The 19,978-nt window shown below is 37.0% G+C and overlaps 1 protein-coding gene across 3 annotated transcripts in view; it reads right to left on the reverse strand.

The window, feature by feature from the left end:
• The window catches only part of cntn3a.2 (contactin 3a, tandem duplicate 2), a 212,462-nt gene that overhangs the window by 58,836 nt on the left and 133,648 nt on the right, over window positions 1-19,978 (reverse strand). For all 3 annotated transcript variants that reach the window (XR_012399022.1, XM_001340803.10, XM_073939892.1), the window contains exons 9-11: window positions 16,961-17,097; window positions 16,614-16,743; window positions 6,137-6,287 (exon numbers count right to left, since the gene is read on the reverse strand). Coding sequence is in view for 2 of the 3 variants with exons in the window: in XM_001340803.10 (XP_001340839.6) it covers window positions 6,137-6,287; window positions 16,614-16,743; window positions 16,961-17,097 (418 nt within the window). In the remaining variant the exon portion in view is untranslated. The remainder of the gene's footprint in view (window positions 1-6,136; window positions 6,288-16,613; window positions 16,744-16,960; window positions 17,098-19,978) is intronic.

Consider the following 19,978-nt stretch of genomic DNA (forward strand, 5'->3'; position numbering starts at 1 on the left):
GTAAAGCAGAGCATTTTTTTAGCTCAATCCACCACCCAATTATTCTTAGAATCAGACTTCAGACCCTTCAGGACTATTACACTTAATCTTAGAAAACGCAAACACTTATTTTCTCCTGTACATGATAAGTGGCTGTAATTCTGAAGTGCGTTCATTTAATTTTTATTTTCTAGTAACTCTAATAACAATTAGCCATGTTTAATAATTCTGTATAACAAAAAAGGCTGCACGATATATCGTTTCAGCATCGATTTCACAATGTGATCATTCATAACAGTCACACTGCAGTATCTGCAATGTTGAGTCTGTATTATAATTGATCATTATGCAAATGTTTTTTTGAGACCTGTGACTGTGTGTTTTTAACTTTAATAACAATACATTTTTAATGACTTGTCTATACAACGAAAACTACACAGTATTATTTACGTTTGATTATTTAATTACTGTAAAGCTGAATAAAGTTAGAGTTCCCTCAAAACAAAATGCTGTTTATTTATTTGAATATTTTTTTAATAAAACTTTTCCATGCTTTGGAATTCCATGGATTGTTTATGCAGATGCACTGCTCAATAGAATCAACCCAATCAATCTAAAATAATAAATTCTTTCCAAATAGATATTCAAAGTGGAATTGTATTCATAATCACAATAAATATTGCAAAATAAAAAAAAATAAAATCACAATGCTATATTTTTCCCTAATAACAAATATAGTTTACATCTACTTTACAAGAATTATTTCAAGGATTTCAAGTTTTTAAAGGATTTCAAGTTTTCAAGGATTTTTGTTTTTAATGTCCAGTTTATTAATAGAGAAATCTGCAACTTATTTTAAGTAATAGTAATGTTCTCGAATTCTACTATATAGTTAGGTCCATAAATATTTGGATATCGACACAATTCTAACATTTATTAATTATTAACATTATTATTAAACTACATAAACATGTAGTTTAACTGCAGACTGCCAGCTTTAATTTCAGGGTATTTATATCTAAATCAGGTGAATGCTGTAGGAATTACAACAATTTGCAGATTTGCCTCCCACTTGTTAAGGGTCCAAAAGTAATTGGAAAATTAACTTCTAAACTGTTCCATGGGCAGGTGTGTGTTATTCCTTTATTATCCTAATTACAACAAGCAGATAAAAAGGTCTAGAGTTCATTTCAAGTGTGCTATTAACATTTGTAATATGTTAATGTCAACTATCAAGATGAGATCCAAAGAGCTGTCACTATCAGTCAAGTAAGCAATCAATAGGCTGAAAAAACAAAACAAACATATCAGAGAGACAGCAAAAACATTAGGTTTAGACAAAACAACTGTTTATAACATTCTTTAAAGAAAGAAAAGAGCGCACCAGTGAGCTCAGCAACTCCAAAAGACACGGAAGACCACAGAAACAACTGTGGTAGATGACCAAAAAATTTTTTTCCTGGTGAAAAAAACATCTTTCACAACATTTGGCCATATCAAGAACACTCTCTAGGAGGTACGTGTATGTGTGTCAGAGTCAACAATCAAGAGAATGCTTCACCGGAGTGAATATATCACAAGATATAAACCATTGGTGAGCCTCAAAAACATGAAGGCCAGATTAGAGTTCTAAAAAAGCATTTGCAGTGCTGGAACAACATCCTATGGACATATGAGATCAAGTTCAACTTGTACCAGAGTTATGGGAAGAAAAAAGCATTGAGAAGGAAAGGAACTGCTCATGATCCTATGCAGTGAAGCATGGTGATAGTAGTGACATGATGTGGGCATGTATGGCTGTCAATGTAACTGGTTATCTTATTGATGATGCAACTGCTGACAAAAGCAGTAGGATGAATTCTGAAGTGTTTCAGGCAGTATTTTCTGCTCATATTAGGCAATATGCTTCAGAACTCAGTTTAGATGGAGAATGATCCAAAGCATACTGCAAAAGCAACCAAAGACTTTTTGATAGGAAAGAAGTGGAATGTTATGCAATGGCCAAGTCAATCACCTGACCTGAATCCGATTGAGCATGTTTTCACTTGCTGAAGAAAAAAATGAAGGTAAAAATGTCCCAAGAATAAGCAGACATTTGCTGTAAAGGCCTGGCAGAGCACCAACAGAGATGAAACCCAGCATCTGGTGATGTCTGCGCATTCCAGACTTCTTGCTGTAATTGACTGCAAAGGATTTGCACCCAAGTATTAAAAAGTAAAAGTTTGATTCATGATTAGAATTCTGTCCAATTACTTTTGGACCCTTAACTAGTGGGAGGCACATATGCAAACTGTTGTAATTCCTACAGTGGTCTGATTTGGATGTCAATTAAAATTAAAGCTGACAGTCTGCAGTTAAGGTTAGGCACAAACTGTTAGTTTCATTTAAAATCCATTGTGTTGGTGTATAAAGCCAAAAATGTACAAATTTTGTCAATGTCCAAATATTTATGGTCCAATCTGTGTGTGTGTATGTATATATATACACACAATTATATATATATATATATATATATATATATATATATATATATATATATATATATATATATATATATATATATATATAGTATATATATATATACAGTATATATATATATATATATATATATATATATATATATATATATATATATATATATATATATATATATATATATATRTATATATATATATATATATATATATATATATATATATATATATATATATATATATATATATATATATATATATATCACAGCCAGAAGGTCGCTGGGTTGCTAGTTCGAACCTCGGCTCAGTTGTTTGCATATTCTCGCTGCGTTCGCGTAGGTTTCCTCTGGGTGCTCCGGTTTCCCTCACAGTCCAAAGACTTGCGCTACAGGTGTATTGGGTGGGCTAAAATGTCCGTAGTGTATGAGTGTGAATGAATGTAAATGAGTGTGTGTGTGTGTTTGTGTGTGTGTGTGTGTGGATGTTTCCCAGAGATGGGTTGCGGCTGGAAGGGCATACGCTGCATAAAAACGTGCTGGATAAGTTGGCGGTTCATTCCACTGTGGCATAATTTTATGCATTATAAAGTATCAATCATTTTTTATCAAATTGCTTTGTTGTTGAAAATGAATGAATGGAAGAATCACTCATTAAAGACAAAAACACAATTGACAAAATGATGCCAAATTACCTGTTTATGAATAATAATTAACAAAATATAGCTATATTTTTTGATAATATCACACACCCAGAATTAGCACCATATACAGCCAGTAAAGCTAAAATGTTAGTAGCATTATTTAGAAATGTTTATGTATTTCAAGCCTTTTTTGTAGTAACATCCCCTGCAATGTAATGTGAAACATTAAAACTTGAGATTAAGATTGGCGCTTTCTCAACGTAAAAAAAATGTAATGGTAATATTGCGCATTCCACTTAAATGTGTGGCCGTGTGTGTGGCTCATAAACAAATGCATGTAGAAGATTGTGCAAATGCCTCTAGTCTCCCCTATACCTATCAGCAATTCACAGTATATCACCCAGACTGCAAATGCCTGCTGGAAACCCATTGCTGGAATGTTAAGGCTGTACTGCACACTTCCTCGGCAATGCGCTTACAGTTAAATTGGTCCAGGGACGTCTTGCCGAACGCTCTCAAAACAAACAACTGCGGCTTAATGCAAATCTATTGTTCTCCCACAGTAGTTCTCCAGCCCTGACAGGATTCCTCCCATACTATTTAATCCAACTTCATTATAAAAAGAGCCAAGCGCGTGCTTCCTCAAGTGGCCTCCTACCAGGAATCATTTCATACTTGACAGACTCAACCCAAAATGTCGAACGACCTCCTGCCGGCCCAGCCTAATGGCCTGCTTCATAATTCATGAGTGTTATGGTCAGTGAGCGACCACAATTGGCAATGCTGCTTCCTTTGATAGCTGTTAAGCTGCAGATAGTGTGAACATAGCAGAGCTGCTGGGGTGAAGCCTTTGCGCCAATACGTGGTCAGAAGGAAGGGATAAGAGGAATTAAGGTGAGACGCTGCAGGCGAAAACATAGTTTCTTCGTGCACCTGTACATTTCTAGATTTGGGGCTTTTTGCTTATCAGAAAGTGATATTTTTCTTCCGTTTTTATGTGTCTATTACACATCTAAGTTTCATTTGTTACCATTTATAAACATGTTTCAGTAGATTTCGATTACAGTAGTTTTAAATCTTTTCTATCCTGCACTGAACCATGAATCTGTCCTTCCGACAGCACTTACATAAACTACTGACTAGGAAAGCGCAATTCCAAAACAGCGCAGATAGCTATGAAAAGTTCCTCATAAAAATGTAGTTATTTAAAAGCCTCTATGATATACATTTTGAACAAAAGAATAGTTTTATTAATTGATTGATTGATTGGTTGATTGATTAAGTTTTGTCTTCAGCAAGCTCAATCGGATTCAGTTCATGTGATTGACTTGGCCATTGCATAACACTCCATTTCTTTCCCTTCATAAACTCTGGGTCATTCTTAGGGCCAGACAGAATCTGCAGACTTTTTTTGCTATTTCTGCGCAGAATTGTGTTAAAAATCTGCAGATTTATACAGAATTATTTTGGGAGTATCATAACTAAAACCTCAATATATTAAATAAAAAGTAATACCTTTTTAACTTTTATTCAGTGTTCACAATGCAAATCCAATTAGATCCACTTAATCTGGCAAAGCAAGTGTCTCATATCTACTAAAAGACAGAAAATATTACTTTACAAACTGTATTGTAAATAATTCATATAAATAGTTTTATATCAGTAAATAATATTACGGTAATTAATTAAAAAACTGAATAAATATAAATTTACACACATTTACATGTACACAGGTAAATGAACAGAATCAAAAATGTGCAGAATTCTGCGTGAACAGATTCCATGTGGGCCTAGTCATTCTCCATCTGCACTGTAAAGCACCATCCAATGAGTTCTGAAGCATTTGGCTTAATATGAGCAAAACATATTGCCTGAAACACTTCAGAATTCATCCTGCTGCTTTTGACAGCAGTCACATCATTAATAAATACAAGAGAACCAGTTTCATTGGCAGCCATACATGCTTACGCCATGTCACTTTTACCACCATGCTTCACTGCGTAGGATCATGAGCAGCCTTCTCCATACACTTGACTTCCCATTACCCTGGTACAAGTTGGTCTTGGTTTCATCTGTCCATAGGATGCTATTCCAGCACTGTGAAGACTTTTTTAGAACTCTAATCTGGCCTTCCTGTTTTTGAGGCTCACCAAAATTTTACATTGGTCACACTTTACAATAAGGTTCATTAGTTAATCTTAATTAATGCATTTACTAATATGAACAAACAATGAACAATACATCTACTACTGTATTTGTTCATGTTAGTTAACGTTAGTTAATGAAAATACAGTAGTCCATTGTTAGTTCATGTTAACTCATGGTGCATTAACTAATGTTAACAAGCATGGACTTGGATGTTATTAATGCATTAGTAAATGTTCAATTATGATTAATAAATGCTGTACATGTGTTGTTCATGATTAGTTCATGTTAGTAAATGCATTAACTAATTAACCTTATTGTAAAGTGTTACCTTTATATCTTGTGATGAACCCTCTGTATTTACTCTGGTGTAGTCTTCACTTGATTGCTGACTTTGAGTGTTCTTGATCTGTTTTTGTTGTTTCTTTGATGGGTTTGTTTAGTTTTTTTCAGCCAGAGTTGACAGTAACAGGTCGCAAATGCAAATAGCACACTTGAAATGAACTCTGGACCTTTTATCTGTTTATTGTAATTGTAATAAAAAAGAAAAACACACCGCCCATGGAACAGGTTAGAAGCTGATTGTACAATTTCTTTTGGACCCTTAACAAGTGGGAGGCACATCTGCAAATTGTTGTAATTCCTACAGCGTTCACCCGATTTGGATGTAAAAACCCTTAAATTAAAGCTGACAGTCTGCAGTTCAAGAAGAAATGTTTTAACATTCTTCAAAATATCGTTGAAGTATCTTTTGTGTTCAACAAAAAAAAAAAAAAAAATCAAAGATTTGGAATCACTTAAGGCTAAGCAAATGATGACAACATTTACATTTTTAGGTGAACTATCCCTTTAAAAAAGATAGCAAGAAAAGGAAGGAAGAAAAGGCTGGTATTTGTACCTGTCAGTCCTCTGCATCACTTCATTGCCTTTCCTCCACAGGGTGATGGCTGAGGGAAAGGCCTGCGGTTTGCACTCCATGGTGACTGTGCTGCCCGTCTTGGCTTTAAGCAAGGTTCTTAGAGGGCTTCTGGAAAAGTCTGGGGGCGAAGCTGTGGAAAAACACAGGGCCCAGAGAGTCAAACTGCCGCCTCAGGCATGGATGCCCTGTGCGCACAACTGAAAATGGACAGCAGGGCCAAAAGCAGCCTTATGTGTGTGCGTAGTGCTGATCTAAGAGCACTTTAGCATTTTCTCTTAAAGAAACAGCTCCGAGAGAATTCTGAAGGGACTGCACTTGCTGTTGTTTTGGTGATTCACTAAAGAAATTATGCAAATCAGGGAAATTAGGGATGAATGCGATTTGCACGGTGCAGTTCTCATCATGCAGGGAGGTTTGGAGTGCAATGTCTCTGTTTCCACCTGGTTAAACATGCATTTTCATTGATCTGATCAGAAGTGGTCAGCTGAGACACATTATCGTTTCAATATATCACAGCGCTTTTGCTCAATTGAGTCTCTTGAGAGTACTTCTGTAAGATTTTTTTAATTGGGATCCTTCCCTATTTTTCCATCATGCTCTACATCCCATCATCATTTTTGAAGGAGCGTTGACGCATGAGTACTGCTGAATTAATGAACCCATGCAATGTAGATTTTAAACAAGTGAATAAAAGGGATGTGGATGGTCACACGGATTTTCAGAATTTAGTTAGTTCCAGCTAATTGTCATGGGTATAATAATAATAATAATAATAATCTTCATTCGTTTTCCTTTCGGCTTAATACCTTTATTAATCAGGGGTCAATACAACGCAATGAACCGCCAACTTATACAGCATATGTTTTACGCAGCAGATGCCCTTCGAGCTGCAACCCACAACGTCGAGGCTTGAACCAGCGACCTTCTTGCTGTGAGGCAAAAGCACTACCCACTGCGCCACCGCGTCACCCCATAATATTAATAATAACAATAATAATAATAGTTATATTTAATAGCTCAAATAGAATTTAACGATAAGAAAGATACATGGAATATTTAAAAGCAATAACAGTTCAAAAACTGATAAGGAATAAGAAAACAGAATATATTAATATGAAATAATTAAAATTATTAACTATTAATAAAATCTACAATATTTAGTGATACTGAAATTTATTTTCGTCAGCTTAATCTCTGATTTATCAGAGGTCACCAAATTGTACTAAATTGTCACTAAATTGTCAAATATCCAGTACTGATAAAAAATTGCCTGTTACTACTGCTGTTGCTGATAACGCTAAAAATAATGATAATGTAAAAAATATATATATCAAACACAATATTTTGTACAGCCCATATTTATTTTGAGTCTAATCAATATACATATGCAATTCACCATCATTTAAAATTCATATTCCTGATCATTGCCTGCTTTCCCGTTGACAACTTTGGACTGAATCTTGACTCTGTATTGCCTGCCGCCTGCCCTGAACTCTTGCCTGCATCCTGACTTTGACCCATGCCTGAATATTCACCCTGTGTTTGCCAGCCGCCAGCCCTTCGACTAACTACAACTGTGTTTGATGTGAGTTCGCACACGCTTAACATCTGTGTGCTGTTTATTATTAAACTCTGTTCAATAAATATACTGCAAATGGATCCCTCTGTGTCAGACCCTTCGTTACACACTGAATGTGGTTAAACAAGAAGTGACAGAAAACACCTATAAGAACACCCATCACATCCCGAATAACTCACAACGTTTCCGTCATCATTATATTTACAGGGAAGCCAAAATTATTTCATACACATGATTTCAATGATGCGATGCGACAATCTATCAGTAATCGTTACATATTTAAGATTAAACTAAAAGTTAAAAATAATAATAATAATAATAATAATAATATATATATATATATATATATATATATATATATATATATATATATATATATATATATATATATATATATATATATATATATATATATATATATACACACACAGTTGAAGTCAGAATTATTAGCCCCCCCTTTGATTTTTTTTTCTTTTTTAAAATATTCCCCAACTTGTTTTTTTTTTTTACCGTATGGCTGATAATATTTTTTCTTCTGGAAAAAAGTCCTATTTATTTTATTTCAGCTAAAATAAATGCAGTTTTTCATTTTTTATGAACCATTTTAAGGACAAAATTATTAGCCCCTTTGAGCTATATTTTTATTCGATAGTCTACAGAAGAAACCATAGATATATACAATAACTTGCCTAATTACCCTAACCTGCCTAGTTAACCTAATTAACATAGTTATGCCTTTAAATGTCACTTTAATCTGTATATTATTTACTGTTATAATGGCAAAGATAAAATAAATAAGTTATTAATAATGAGTTATTAAAACTATTATGTTTAGAAATGTGTTGAAAAAATCTCTCCGCTTAACAGACATTGGGGAAAAGGGGGGCTAATAATTCAAGGGGACTAATAATTCTGACTTCAACTATATATATATATATATATATATATATATATATATATATATATATATATATATATATATATATATATATATATATATATATATATATATATATATAGTAGGTACAGTTCAAATTAGTGAATCATTGCAATGTAGTGCAATGAATATGTGCAAATTTTAAATGTGCAAATGTTAAACAGTGCAGTGATTGTGAGGAGCATAAGCTAGTGGAGAGTGGGGGGTGTATTAGGGAGGCAAAAGTGTCAGTGAGGGGCAAAAATCAGAAGGAAGACAGCTCTGGGGAAAAAGCTGTTCCTTAGTCTGATGGTTTTTGTCCGGGGGAGCCTGTGAGCAGGGTGAGAGGTGTCCTGGCGGAGACAGTGTTTCTTCTGGATGTCCTTAATGGCAGGCAGTGTTTACCCTGTGATGCGTTGGGCAGTTTTCACCACCCGCTGCAGTGCCTTACTCTCACCAACAAAGCAGCTTCCATACCAGACTGTGGTATTTGGTAGTTGGTCAGGATGCTTTCTATTGTGCAGCGGTAGAAGTTCACCAAGACAGCTGATGAAAGCTGGTTCTTCTTAAGTTGCCTTAAAAAAAAGGCGCTGGTGAGCCTTCTTGACCAGGCTGGAGGTATTGGTGGTCCAGGAAAGGTCTTTTGAGGTCTGGGTCCCCAGGAACTTGAAGGATGAGAGAGGCTCAATGGCCATCCCATTAATGTGGATGGGATCATGTGAGCCTGTTCTTCCTTTCCTGAAGTCTACAATGAGCTCCTTAGTCTTGTTGGTGTTAAAGAGCAGATTATTGTCGGTGCACCAAGTGGCCAGGTGCTGTATCTCCCCCCTGTAGGCAGTCTCATCATTGTTGCTGATTAGACAAATCACTGTGGTGTCATCTGCAAATTTGATGATGGTATTGGATCTGTTCACAGGCCTACAGTCAATAGTAAAAAGGGAGTAGAGGAAAGGGCTTGACACACAGCCCTGTGGTACACCAGTGTTGAGTGTGATGATAGTGGAGAAGATGTGGCCTGATCTAACATTCTGAGGTCTGTTAGTCAGAGAGTTCATAACCCAGTTGCAGAGAGACATGTCGAAATCCAGGTCTCTAAGTTTGATCATTAGCTTAGAGGGTGTGGATGGCAGAGAGTCTTTTAGATGTGCTAGGACCAACCGCTCGAAGCACTTCATGAGGATGGGTGTGAGTGCTACAGGGCGGTAGTCATTCAGGCATGTTGGGCTGACACAATACAGGTGGTTTTAAAGCATGTTGGCACAGCTGCAAGGATAAGCAACAGGTTTAAAATGTCCGTGAATACCCAGCGAGCTGTTCTGCACATGCTTTGAGGATGCGCCCAGGAATACGGTCTGGTCCAGCAGCCTTACGCACACTGATCTGAGGCAGAGCAGTTTAGACTTCTGAGGAGGTGAGTGTGATAGGTAAGTGGTCGGTTAAGAAAATGATGGTGTAGGGTTCTTTATTGTCTCTATCAAAGAGGGCTCATCCATGGCTTCTGATTCGGGTATGTAGTGATCTGTTTCTGGGTTGTAACACTGTCTATGGTGGTGTGGATGAATTCCAGAACAGAGGAAGTGTCACTGTTCATGTCTGTGTGAGAGCCAGAGTTGGCCTGGGAAGCAAACATACTCCAGTCTGTGTGTTGAAACCTGTCCTGGTGTGTGGAGTCTACCCAAGCTGGCCACACTTTGATGATCCTCACTGATGGCTTCACACGTATGATGAGGGGTGAGTACTTGGGGGTGAGAAACAAAGAAAGGTGATCTGATTGACCCAAGTGGGGGAGGGGGGTCACAGCGTATGCTTCAACCATGTTTGGGTAAACATGGTCTAAGGTTTTGTTTCCTCTTGTGTGATAGAAAATGTTTTAATGGAGTTTGGGGAGCACTGTCTTTAAGTTTGAGGGATTAAAATCCCCCACAACAATAAAAGCAGCCCCCGGGTGAGCAGTCTGTTGTTTGCTGATGGCTGCATGAAGTTCATTCATAGCAAGCTTGGCATCAGCATCAGGAGGAATATAAGCAGCAGTCACAATGGTGGATGTGAATTCCCTTGGTAAATAAAACAGTCTACATTTAACCATTAAATATTCTAGGTTAGCAGAGCAATGTCTTCCAACGACGACAGAGTTTGTGCACCAAGCTTTGTTAATATAAATGCACAATCCTCCGCCTCTGGTCTTACTGGAGTTATCTGCCGTTTTGTCATAATGTGAGGTGCTCAGTTAAAAATAGAGCATTGTCTCGTACCCCGATGTTTAGCCATGTTTCTGTGAAAATCATGACATTACAGTTCCATAATTTTTTATTGTTGTTGATGTGCAGTCGAATCTCATCCATTTTGTTCACCAGTGACCATACATTGTCGAGAAAGATGCTGGGTAAAGAGAGCCGGTGTGGTGTTAGCTTTAGCTTAGCTCCTAGCCTGCCAAGCTTCCCCTGCCTTTGTTTATGGTCTCGACACCGCCTTCGAGCACTTCTGCTGTTAATGAAAAAAAAAAAAAAAAAAAAAAAAAAAAATATATATATATATATATATATATATATATATATATATATATATATATATATATATATATATATATACATATATATATATATTTTTATTTTTTTATTTATTTATTTTTTTGTTTTCATTAATACATTATATATCTATGCTACATTTATTTTACACTATTTTTTATTATTTAAGGTAAGGAAGATGAATTTCTGCTATGAAATACATACAATAAAACCGAAACAATAAAAATAATTAAAATGAATTAAACTTATTGAAAATCATTTTAAATGACGTAGGAGTCTAAAAAGTCTTATGAAAATTCTTTTGTCTCTGTTGACCTCTATTTTCTGTGATTGTCTTAAATTAATTAATTCCGATTCATTTGCTTATATAAAAATGACTAGAAATTATAAACAGCAGTAAACGGTCAAACTACTTGCTCTACAAACATTTTTGTTCATGGCAATGTATACCATATTAGCAATACAATAAAAAAATACAAGTTTGCAACAAGAAGCATTTTTTCCAATAGAAGTGAATGAGACCAGAAGACTCTGCCAATCAGGTTCAAATGACTGCACCCATTCTTATGCAAAATAATAAGAGCAAATAAAAACAATAGCAACAACAAAAACAACATAAAGTCTGCAACATAAAAAAAATCACAAAAAAAAATTATAACATAAAAAATAAAGCTTAATGGCATGGATGCTTTCAAAATTCCACTTAACCTGTTTAAGCAAGCCATGACAGTAAGCTGACATTCCACCAGTGTTTAAATGCACTGTCCATCTTTTAAAGTAGCCCTTCCATGAAACCCACTTTCCGCCAGCGATGACGTAAAGCCAAACCACCAGCGCTAATTGGGTGTAATGTGTCTCCTCTGCCGAGAATCAGCGCTTATCCAACACTGCGAATGGGAAAGCCGCTTATGCACTGTCACAGCGAACACGCCACGGCCTAAAGCATTGTTAAACGGCATCTCTTTTACCTAATTAGCCCTCGGAGGGTTTTCTGGCTCCCGCACAAACATCATTAGAAAAACCCAGTGAAGGAATCAAAAACAGAGGTGTCTTCAATGACCCCTATGCACTCTCCAGCATCTTGGTGTGTGAGGCGATGACAGAGATCTGCTTCTGCTCTTTGTCAGTGTCTGCTGAAGGTTTTTCCTCCGTTGTGGCTTTGTCATGTTGTCAACAGAACGGCCACAGCTCCTCATCTCCAACCAGACGATCAATAGCGGATTAACATTACTGAAAGTCACGGTGGCACGGCAGCCCTTCTCCGAATGCGGACAAATCAATGTTTTTATGGGAAATGGTGAAAAGAGGCGCTGCACTTGGGTGTGTGAGGGAGTTTGTTTGAGTGGTTGAGAGCTCTTCTGATTTTCATAATGAAGCTTTTTTTTCTGAAAATATGTACCAGTCACTTCTTTGTAGAGCCAACTGAACTAGTGACTCATAAAGAACTTACTCAAAGTCAGCTCACCATGATCTTAAAAAAGCTTGTGGAGTTTTTTTTTTTTTTTGTAAAAAGGTTCTTAAGTTCACCTTGCATAGTCATAGATAGATCAGTGATAATGATACATTTTTCAATAGGTTTCAATTGCTTGTTTAAGCTGTGAAAACAAGCTGCTCGATGTACATTATCCTGCTTATTGCATGGCTACTTGTTACTAAATTTACAAATAACACATAAAACATGGTTTTGAGCCATACTAGTTTTTTAATTCCTGAATTAAATGCAAAATGGAGCTAAAAAAAAAAAATCTGAATTTGAATTGTGTTTATTTGAATTGAAGCGACGGCAGCTTTCTTTCTGCAATTCTCACATGTTGGCCCACTGAAGCTAAGCAGGGCTTCACCCGGTTAGTAGCTGGATGAGAGACCACATGGGAAAGCTAGGTTGCTGCTGGAAGTGGTGTTAGTAAGACCAGCAATGGGCTCTTATTCTGTGGTCTGTGTGGGTCTTAACGCCCCAGTTTACTGATGGGGACTCTCTACTATTCAATTCAATTCAATTCAGCTTTATTTGTATAGCGCTTTTACAATGTAGATTGTGTCAGAGCAGCTTCACATAAATGGTCATAGTAACTGGAACAGTGTGGTTCAGTAACTGGAACAGTGTGGTTCAGGTTTTAGTGTTTAAGTTCAGTTAGTGGGTGCCATCTTTCGGATGATACGTTACACCAAGATCCTGATCCTCTGTGATTGTTAAAAATCTCAGGATTTCCTTCCTGACCAAATTTACGCATTGGCGTCCTAACCATCCCCATTTCATAATTGGCTTCATTACTCTGTCTCCTCCCTACCAATCGGCTATTCTGTGTGGTGTGGTGCAATATGGCTACCATTGAGTAATCTAGGTGGATCAGAGCTGTAATCGTGCCATAAAAATTAGGTTCGATAAGAACCGAGCTCGACAGATACATATTGATTGACAGCTTTATGCAGCATGAACCCATTTATAGCCCGACATTATTCAAATGTGCACAGGCACACAGCTCTTTTGCCTTTTTTCAGGAAGGAGTCATTTATATGTTTTAACATAATTTATTAGTAATAAACGTAGGCTATAGGCCACTTGAAAGTTGGACCAATGAAATAAAACAAGTCCTCTGTAACATCGTAACATCTCAGCACTCTAAATCGGCCTAGGTATCTAAACAGGCTTAGGTACAAACACTTAGCCTCAGGATGGTGCTTCCAGCAGCACTGAACACCCTTTCACTGCTGCTGCTACAGGCCAAGATGCATAGTTATGAGCTGGCTAATTTTGCAAGTTTTGGGTAGGATTGTTTGTTCATCTTCCACCAGCCAGGAACTTCCATTTAATTTTCTATGACAGCAGTTTTAATGTAGCAAGAGACCTCATGTTTTTGCCTGTCAGCTTGCTGTTTAGCGCTCTACCGTAATACTCAGTGTATGAGCGACCGCCGAAATACCTTGGCGACTAGAATGACCGTTCCCATTCTGAACTGGTGATTGGCTTGACTGCCGTCAAAATTTGCTCTTTTTAACTTCCTAAGTCATCATTTGTTTTACATTTGCATGGATGGGTTTTAATGTTGTAACAAATGATTTGATTACTTTCTCGCGCTAATCGAAGTGCATAACATGACTATTCATTTACCTACTGCGCAAGCCAAGTCCGGCCTGATCCAACCCTGTCTAAAATGATAAAAATCAAATCCAACCCACCCGTTGGGTCCTGCCAGGTCCCGTCGGGTTGGGGCAAAGATCTTCAGCTCTAGTTAGAGGTTGTCTACAGCAGTGGTCCTCAACGCCCAGGCTATGGACCTGCACCCGTCCATGAACCATTTGGTACTGGGCCGCATAAAAAATCATTATTTATTTCCATTTTATTTACTATCTGAGTCTGAACAATTTATATATTTTTTTATTCTTTTAGTCGAAAAATGACCTTATTCACTCGGTTATATCTTGGTCACTTAGGTGCCAAACTTTTTCCTACAAGCTAGCAAAATGATTAAGAAACAGACGTCTTTGTAAAGTTTCATTGTGAAGGAGAAAAGGCTCCACAAACTGCCAAGGAAGGGATCCACAACCCATTTGTCAACAAATTAGGTGAATCCATTATGTCTTTGCTGTCAACTGCTGTCAAAGGTCGACTGCTAAAGATTGCAAATGACGACAGCCTTAGGACCGTTTACATATCGCGTTTTTTCTGTGCACAAGTTCACTATTTTCAATAGAGCTGTGCGACCTTTGCGTGCATATTAGAGAGACGTGTGCAATCGAAACGCTCATGCTTTCCAGATGCACCCAGTTGAAAACATTTTAGCCTGAATGGTTACACTAGTGAAGTGTTCAGTTTTTCCACTTACAAAGTCCGCCATGTAAATAGCAAATGCGCTATGGCGCGGCGCAACTGGCTCTTAAAGGGATGGGAGACGAGACTCTCATTGGTTTATTCTCAAAACACACCAAAAACCCTATAAGAGAATAGGCTCAACCATGTAAGACCAAGTGCCACGGAGCAAAGCGGATTTTTCCCTCCTTTAAATTAGCAAAAGTGGATTCTGACACGCCCTTAATGCGTTTGCACCCTGAGCTTTGCACTTTGCGCATGGATTGATAAAATAGAGCCCAAAATGGTTTATTTGAGTCAGAAGAGGGTATCAGGCATATAAAAAGTAAGTTGTTGTGTAGAAGTGCTTAACGTAATTGGAAACGCGATTTATTTCAAATGACTCAGTTGATTTGGTGTATTAGTTCAACCAGTTCACTTAGAGCAGGGGTCACCAAACTTGTTCCTGGAGGGCCGGTGTCCAACAGATTTCAACTCCAACCTTAATCAAACACACCGGAACAAGCTAATCAAGGATTTACAAGGTATACTTAAAACACCCAGGCAGGTGTGTTGAGGCAAGTTGGAACTAAACCCTGCAGGGACACTGGCCCTCCAGGACCAAGATTGGTGACCCCTGACTTAGATGATCCGATTAAAAGTGTTTTGTTCGCAATAGCAATCACTAAAGAAGTAAAACCCATTATTGGGCATAAATGTGTTAAGTTAATTATTTTAGATTTCTGCTTGAGTCATGTTTAATGTTGTCAATGTGCTGCTGTCATGTCCAAACATTGTTTTTGTCGTGGAAGCAACTGGAGGAGAACTGGCTTGTTCTGGCTAATGGCAGCAGGACTACAGAATCTGAGGTGCAGTATGGTCAAACACCTGGCAGCGCGACGTAAATAGATTTACTTCTAAAAGCCATATAGTAGGATTATGTATTAAATACATTTACAAAGATAAAATCAAGGGACATTTTTGCTATAATTTTAGTTAGCTTAAGTTATTTTTGTATGTACACAAAACATTTTCAGTCAATTCTAGTTTAAAAAAAAACTTTAGTTTTTTTTATTTTTATTTCAGTTAATGAAAATGTTTTTTTTTAAATTCTAGTTTTAGTTTTTTCTTTTGTTTTCATTAACTATAATAACCTTGCCCCTCCACACTCTGGGCTGCGGTAAAGGTTGGGGACCACTGGTCTACAGGAAAGAGTAGATGATCTCCAAATAATCGAACAAATCATTTTGGGGTAACTAGAAAAGTAAAGTTGGGGCAACTAAAACAATTAAACAATTAGACTACAAAAATGTTCCCAAAAATGTAGCCCTGCACACATATCCTCAATGAGCCTCGGTTAATAGCTTGCAAAATTACTAGAAAAAATATGATGTACTGTTATCACAACAAAGAAAAAATGAAATCAGTTATTACAAATAAGTTATATTAGAAATTATTATATTGAAAAATGTGTTGAAAAATGTGTTTCAACAAGCTTTTAAAACATTGTTCTGCAGCGTTGCCTACCTGCCAAAAGACTCTGTTGTGAAATGTTGCAAAAATGCTATTTCTGCTAGCTGAGATGCAGCTGCAAAGTGAACAAAGGCCCAAGATAATTGGAAATGAGAAGGTACAGGAGTCTCTCTTACCCAACACCACCAGCTCGGCACCAAAATAAATGATCCCGTGTTTGTTCTCAGCGACACACTGATACATGCCAGCATCTGAGAGGTTTACAGAGCTGATTGTCAGTGCTCCATTCTCGATCTGGATCCTGTCCTGTGACACAGAGCACGAGCAATAAAAAGAGATTAAAATAGACATGCATTCAACTCCAACAACAAAGACTGTACTTTAGTCATTATAGAATCAATGCAACTTTGTTATATACGTTTACCAGAGCCCTCCTGCTGAGTTTTGACATGAGGATCATTGCACTGACAACTCAGATCTTTTTGCGAAGGCATCATTATTGTTTGCTCTGCATGAATATTACCTCGGCTGCCAGCAGTTCTCCATTCTTCAGCCAGCTGTACGAAGGTTTGGGTTTCCCGTTGGCTTTACACTCCCAGAACAACCTCTCTTCAATTGATAAAGCAATGTCCCGCATCGTCTGTACCCACTGAGGTTTTGCTAAAGAGATAAAAAAGGAAACTTTTTATTGTACATATTGTGGTTATGTTGCATATACAGCATCCTCACACTTCTGGTTGAAAGATATTGGGGCCAGTGAAATTGTTGAATTTTAAAAGATATCTCTTTTGTACAACAAGTTTGTTATTTGATAAAAAACTGCAATTGTATGTAGTAGTATTATAGATTAGGGTTTTACACTGTTATTTAGTCTTGTGATGCAAGTTTCTGCATAATTAATTTAGTCTTCTGTGTGAGGTTTGCATGTTCTCCCTGCGTTTGCGTGGGTTTCCTCCTGGTGTTCCGGTTTCCCCCACAGTCCAAAGACATGCAGTACAGGTGAATTGGGTGAGCTAAATTATCCATAGTGTATGCATGTGTGCGAATGAGTGTGTATGGCTTTCCCAGTGATGGGTCGCGGCCGGAAGGGCATCCGCTGCGTAAAACATATGCGGGAAAAGTTGGCAGTTGATTCCGCAGTGGCGACCCCAGATTAATAAAGGGACTAAGCCGAAAAGAAAATGAATGAATGAATAATTTAGTCTTAAGTGCCACATGATCTTTCAAGAATAAATCAAAATATGATTTTACTTTCAAGAAACATTTGTGATGCGTATAACTTCTGTGGAAATTGTTACACATTGTTTTCAGATTTGTATGTTGTAAATTTAAGTTTACGTTTGTATGTTTTTTTTTTAAAGACAACTTTATTTGTTGTGCAGAACTTTTAGATTTACAAACAGCTACAGTACATTAAATACTGAATGAAAGTAACCCATAAAACCCATAAAAACACTACAGTAATTTATAGTAAACACTACAGTGTTTTAAAACCATACTACAATAAAGAACATGAACGAATCAGTTATAGTAATTCTGTAGTTGCTTCATCTGCAGTAGCAGTACTTAAATGCTTTGATTAGAGTAGAGTACCACAAATTCCTAACATGCAGTAAGTTACTGTAAAGGTTTTAAAGTGACCCACAATGTGGTGCATATTACAGTAGTGAACTGTAAAGAATATATGTGGTATTTTACTGGCCATTTTTGCAGTAAATAACTAATTTTTTCATTAGCTGTCTCATTTTTGTCTTCATCTACAGTAGCAGTACTTGACTACTTTGATTACAGTAGAATACCACAAATTTCTAATTTGCAGTAAGTTACTGTAAATATTTTAAAGGGACCCACAATGCAATGCATATTACAATAGTGAACTGTAAAGCATATTTGTAGTATTTTACTGGGCATTTTTGCAGCATATAAATGTAATTTTTCATCAACTGTTTCATTATTGTCTTCAACTACAGTAGCAGTACTTAATTACTTTGATAACAGTAGAGTACCGCAAGTTCCTTATATGCAGTAAGTTACTGTATAAGTTTTGAAGTGACCCACAATGCAGTGCATATTACAGTAGGGAACTGTAAAGCATATATGTGATATTTTACTTGACATTTTTGCAGTAAATAACTTTTTTTTCATTAACTGTCTCATTTTTCTTTTTAACTACAGTAGAGGTAATTAACTAATTTGATAACAGAAGAACTCCACACATTCCCATTATGCAGTAAGTTGCTGTAAAGGTTTTAAAGTGACCCACATAGCAGTGCATATAACAGTAGTTAACTGTAAAGAATGTATGTGGTATTTTACTGGTCGTTTTTGCAGTAAATAAATGTAATGTTTCATTAACTGTCTCATTTGTGTCTTCAACTACAGTAGCAGTACTTGATTACAGTAGAGTACTGCAAATTCCTCAAATGCAGTAAGTTACTGAAAAAGGATTTAAAGTGACCCACATTACAGTGCATATTACAGTAGTAATTAATATTCATAATTAATAAATCATTAATAAATCATTAATTATTAAATTATTAATAATTAATGAAATATTCATAATTAATAAATCACAGCTATGCTGATGATACCCAGCTATACCTCTCTTTTCATCCTGATGATCCCTCGGTTCCAGCTCGCATCTCAGCCTGCCTGTTGGATATCTCACACTGGATGAAAGATCATCATCTTCAGCTGAACCTCGCAAAAACGGAAATGCATGTAGTTTCTGCCAACTCGACTCTACACCATAACTTTTCAATCCAGATGGATGGGGCAACCATTACTGCATCCAAAATGGTGAAAAGCCTTGGAGTAACAATTGATGACCAACTAAACTTCTCTGACCACATTTCTAGAACTGCTCGATCGTGCAGATTTGCACTCTATAACATCAGAAAGATCCGACCCTTCTTATCTGAACATGCAGCTCAACTCCTTGTTCAAGCTCTTGTTCTCTCCAAACTGGATTACTGCAACTCTCTACTAGCTGGGCTTCCAGCTAACTCTATCAAGCCTCTTCAACTGCTCCAGAATGCAGCAGCACTAGTGGTCTTCAATGAACCTAAACGAGCACATGTCACTCCGCTGCTAGTCCGTTTGCACTGGCTGCCAGTTGCTGCTCGCATCAAATTCAAAGCTCTGATGTTTGCCTACAAAGTGACTTCTGGCCTTGCTCCTTCTTATCTGCTCTCGCTTCTGCAGATCTATGTGCCCTCCAGAAACTTGCGTTCTGTGAATGAACATCGCCTCGTGGTTCCATCCCAAAGAGGGAAGAAATCACTTTCGCGAACGCTCACGCTCAATCTGCCCAGTTGGTGGAATGAACTCCCTAACTGCATCAGAACAGCAGAGTCACTCGCTACTTTCAAGAAACGACTAAAAACCCAACTATTTAGTCTCCACTACACTTCCTAATCTGCAATTGCCTCTCTGAATATCACACTAACTGTACCAAAAAAAAATAAAAATAAAAATACTACTAATACTTCCCTTCTTAGACTTTACAGACCTGAAACTTGCCTATAGCACTTATTCATTG

The sequence above is a fragment of the Danio rerio genome, chromosome 23 (genome assembly GCF_049306965.1).
Source record: "Danio rerio strain Tuebingen ecotype United States chromosome 23, GRCz12tu, whole genome shotgun sequence".
In the NCBI taxonomy this organism is placed as follows: Eukaryota; Metazoa; Chordata; class Actinopteri; order Cypriniformes; family Danionidae; genus Danio; species Danio rerio.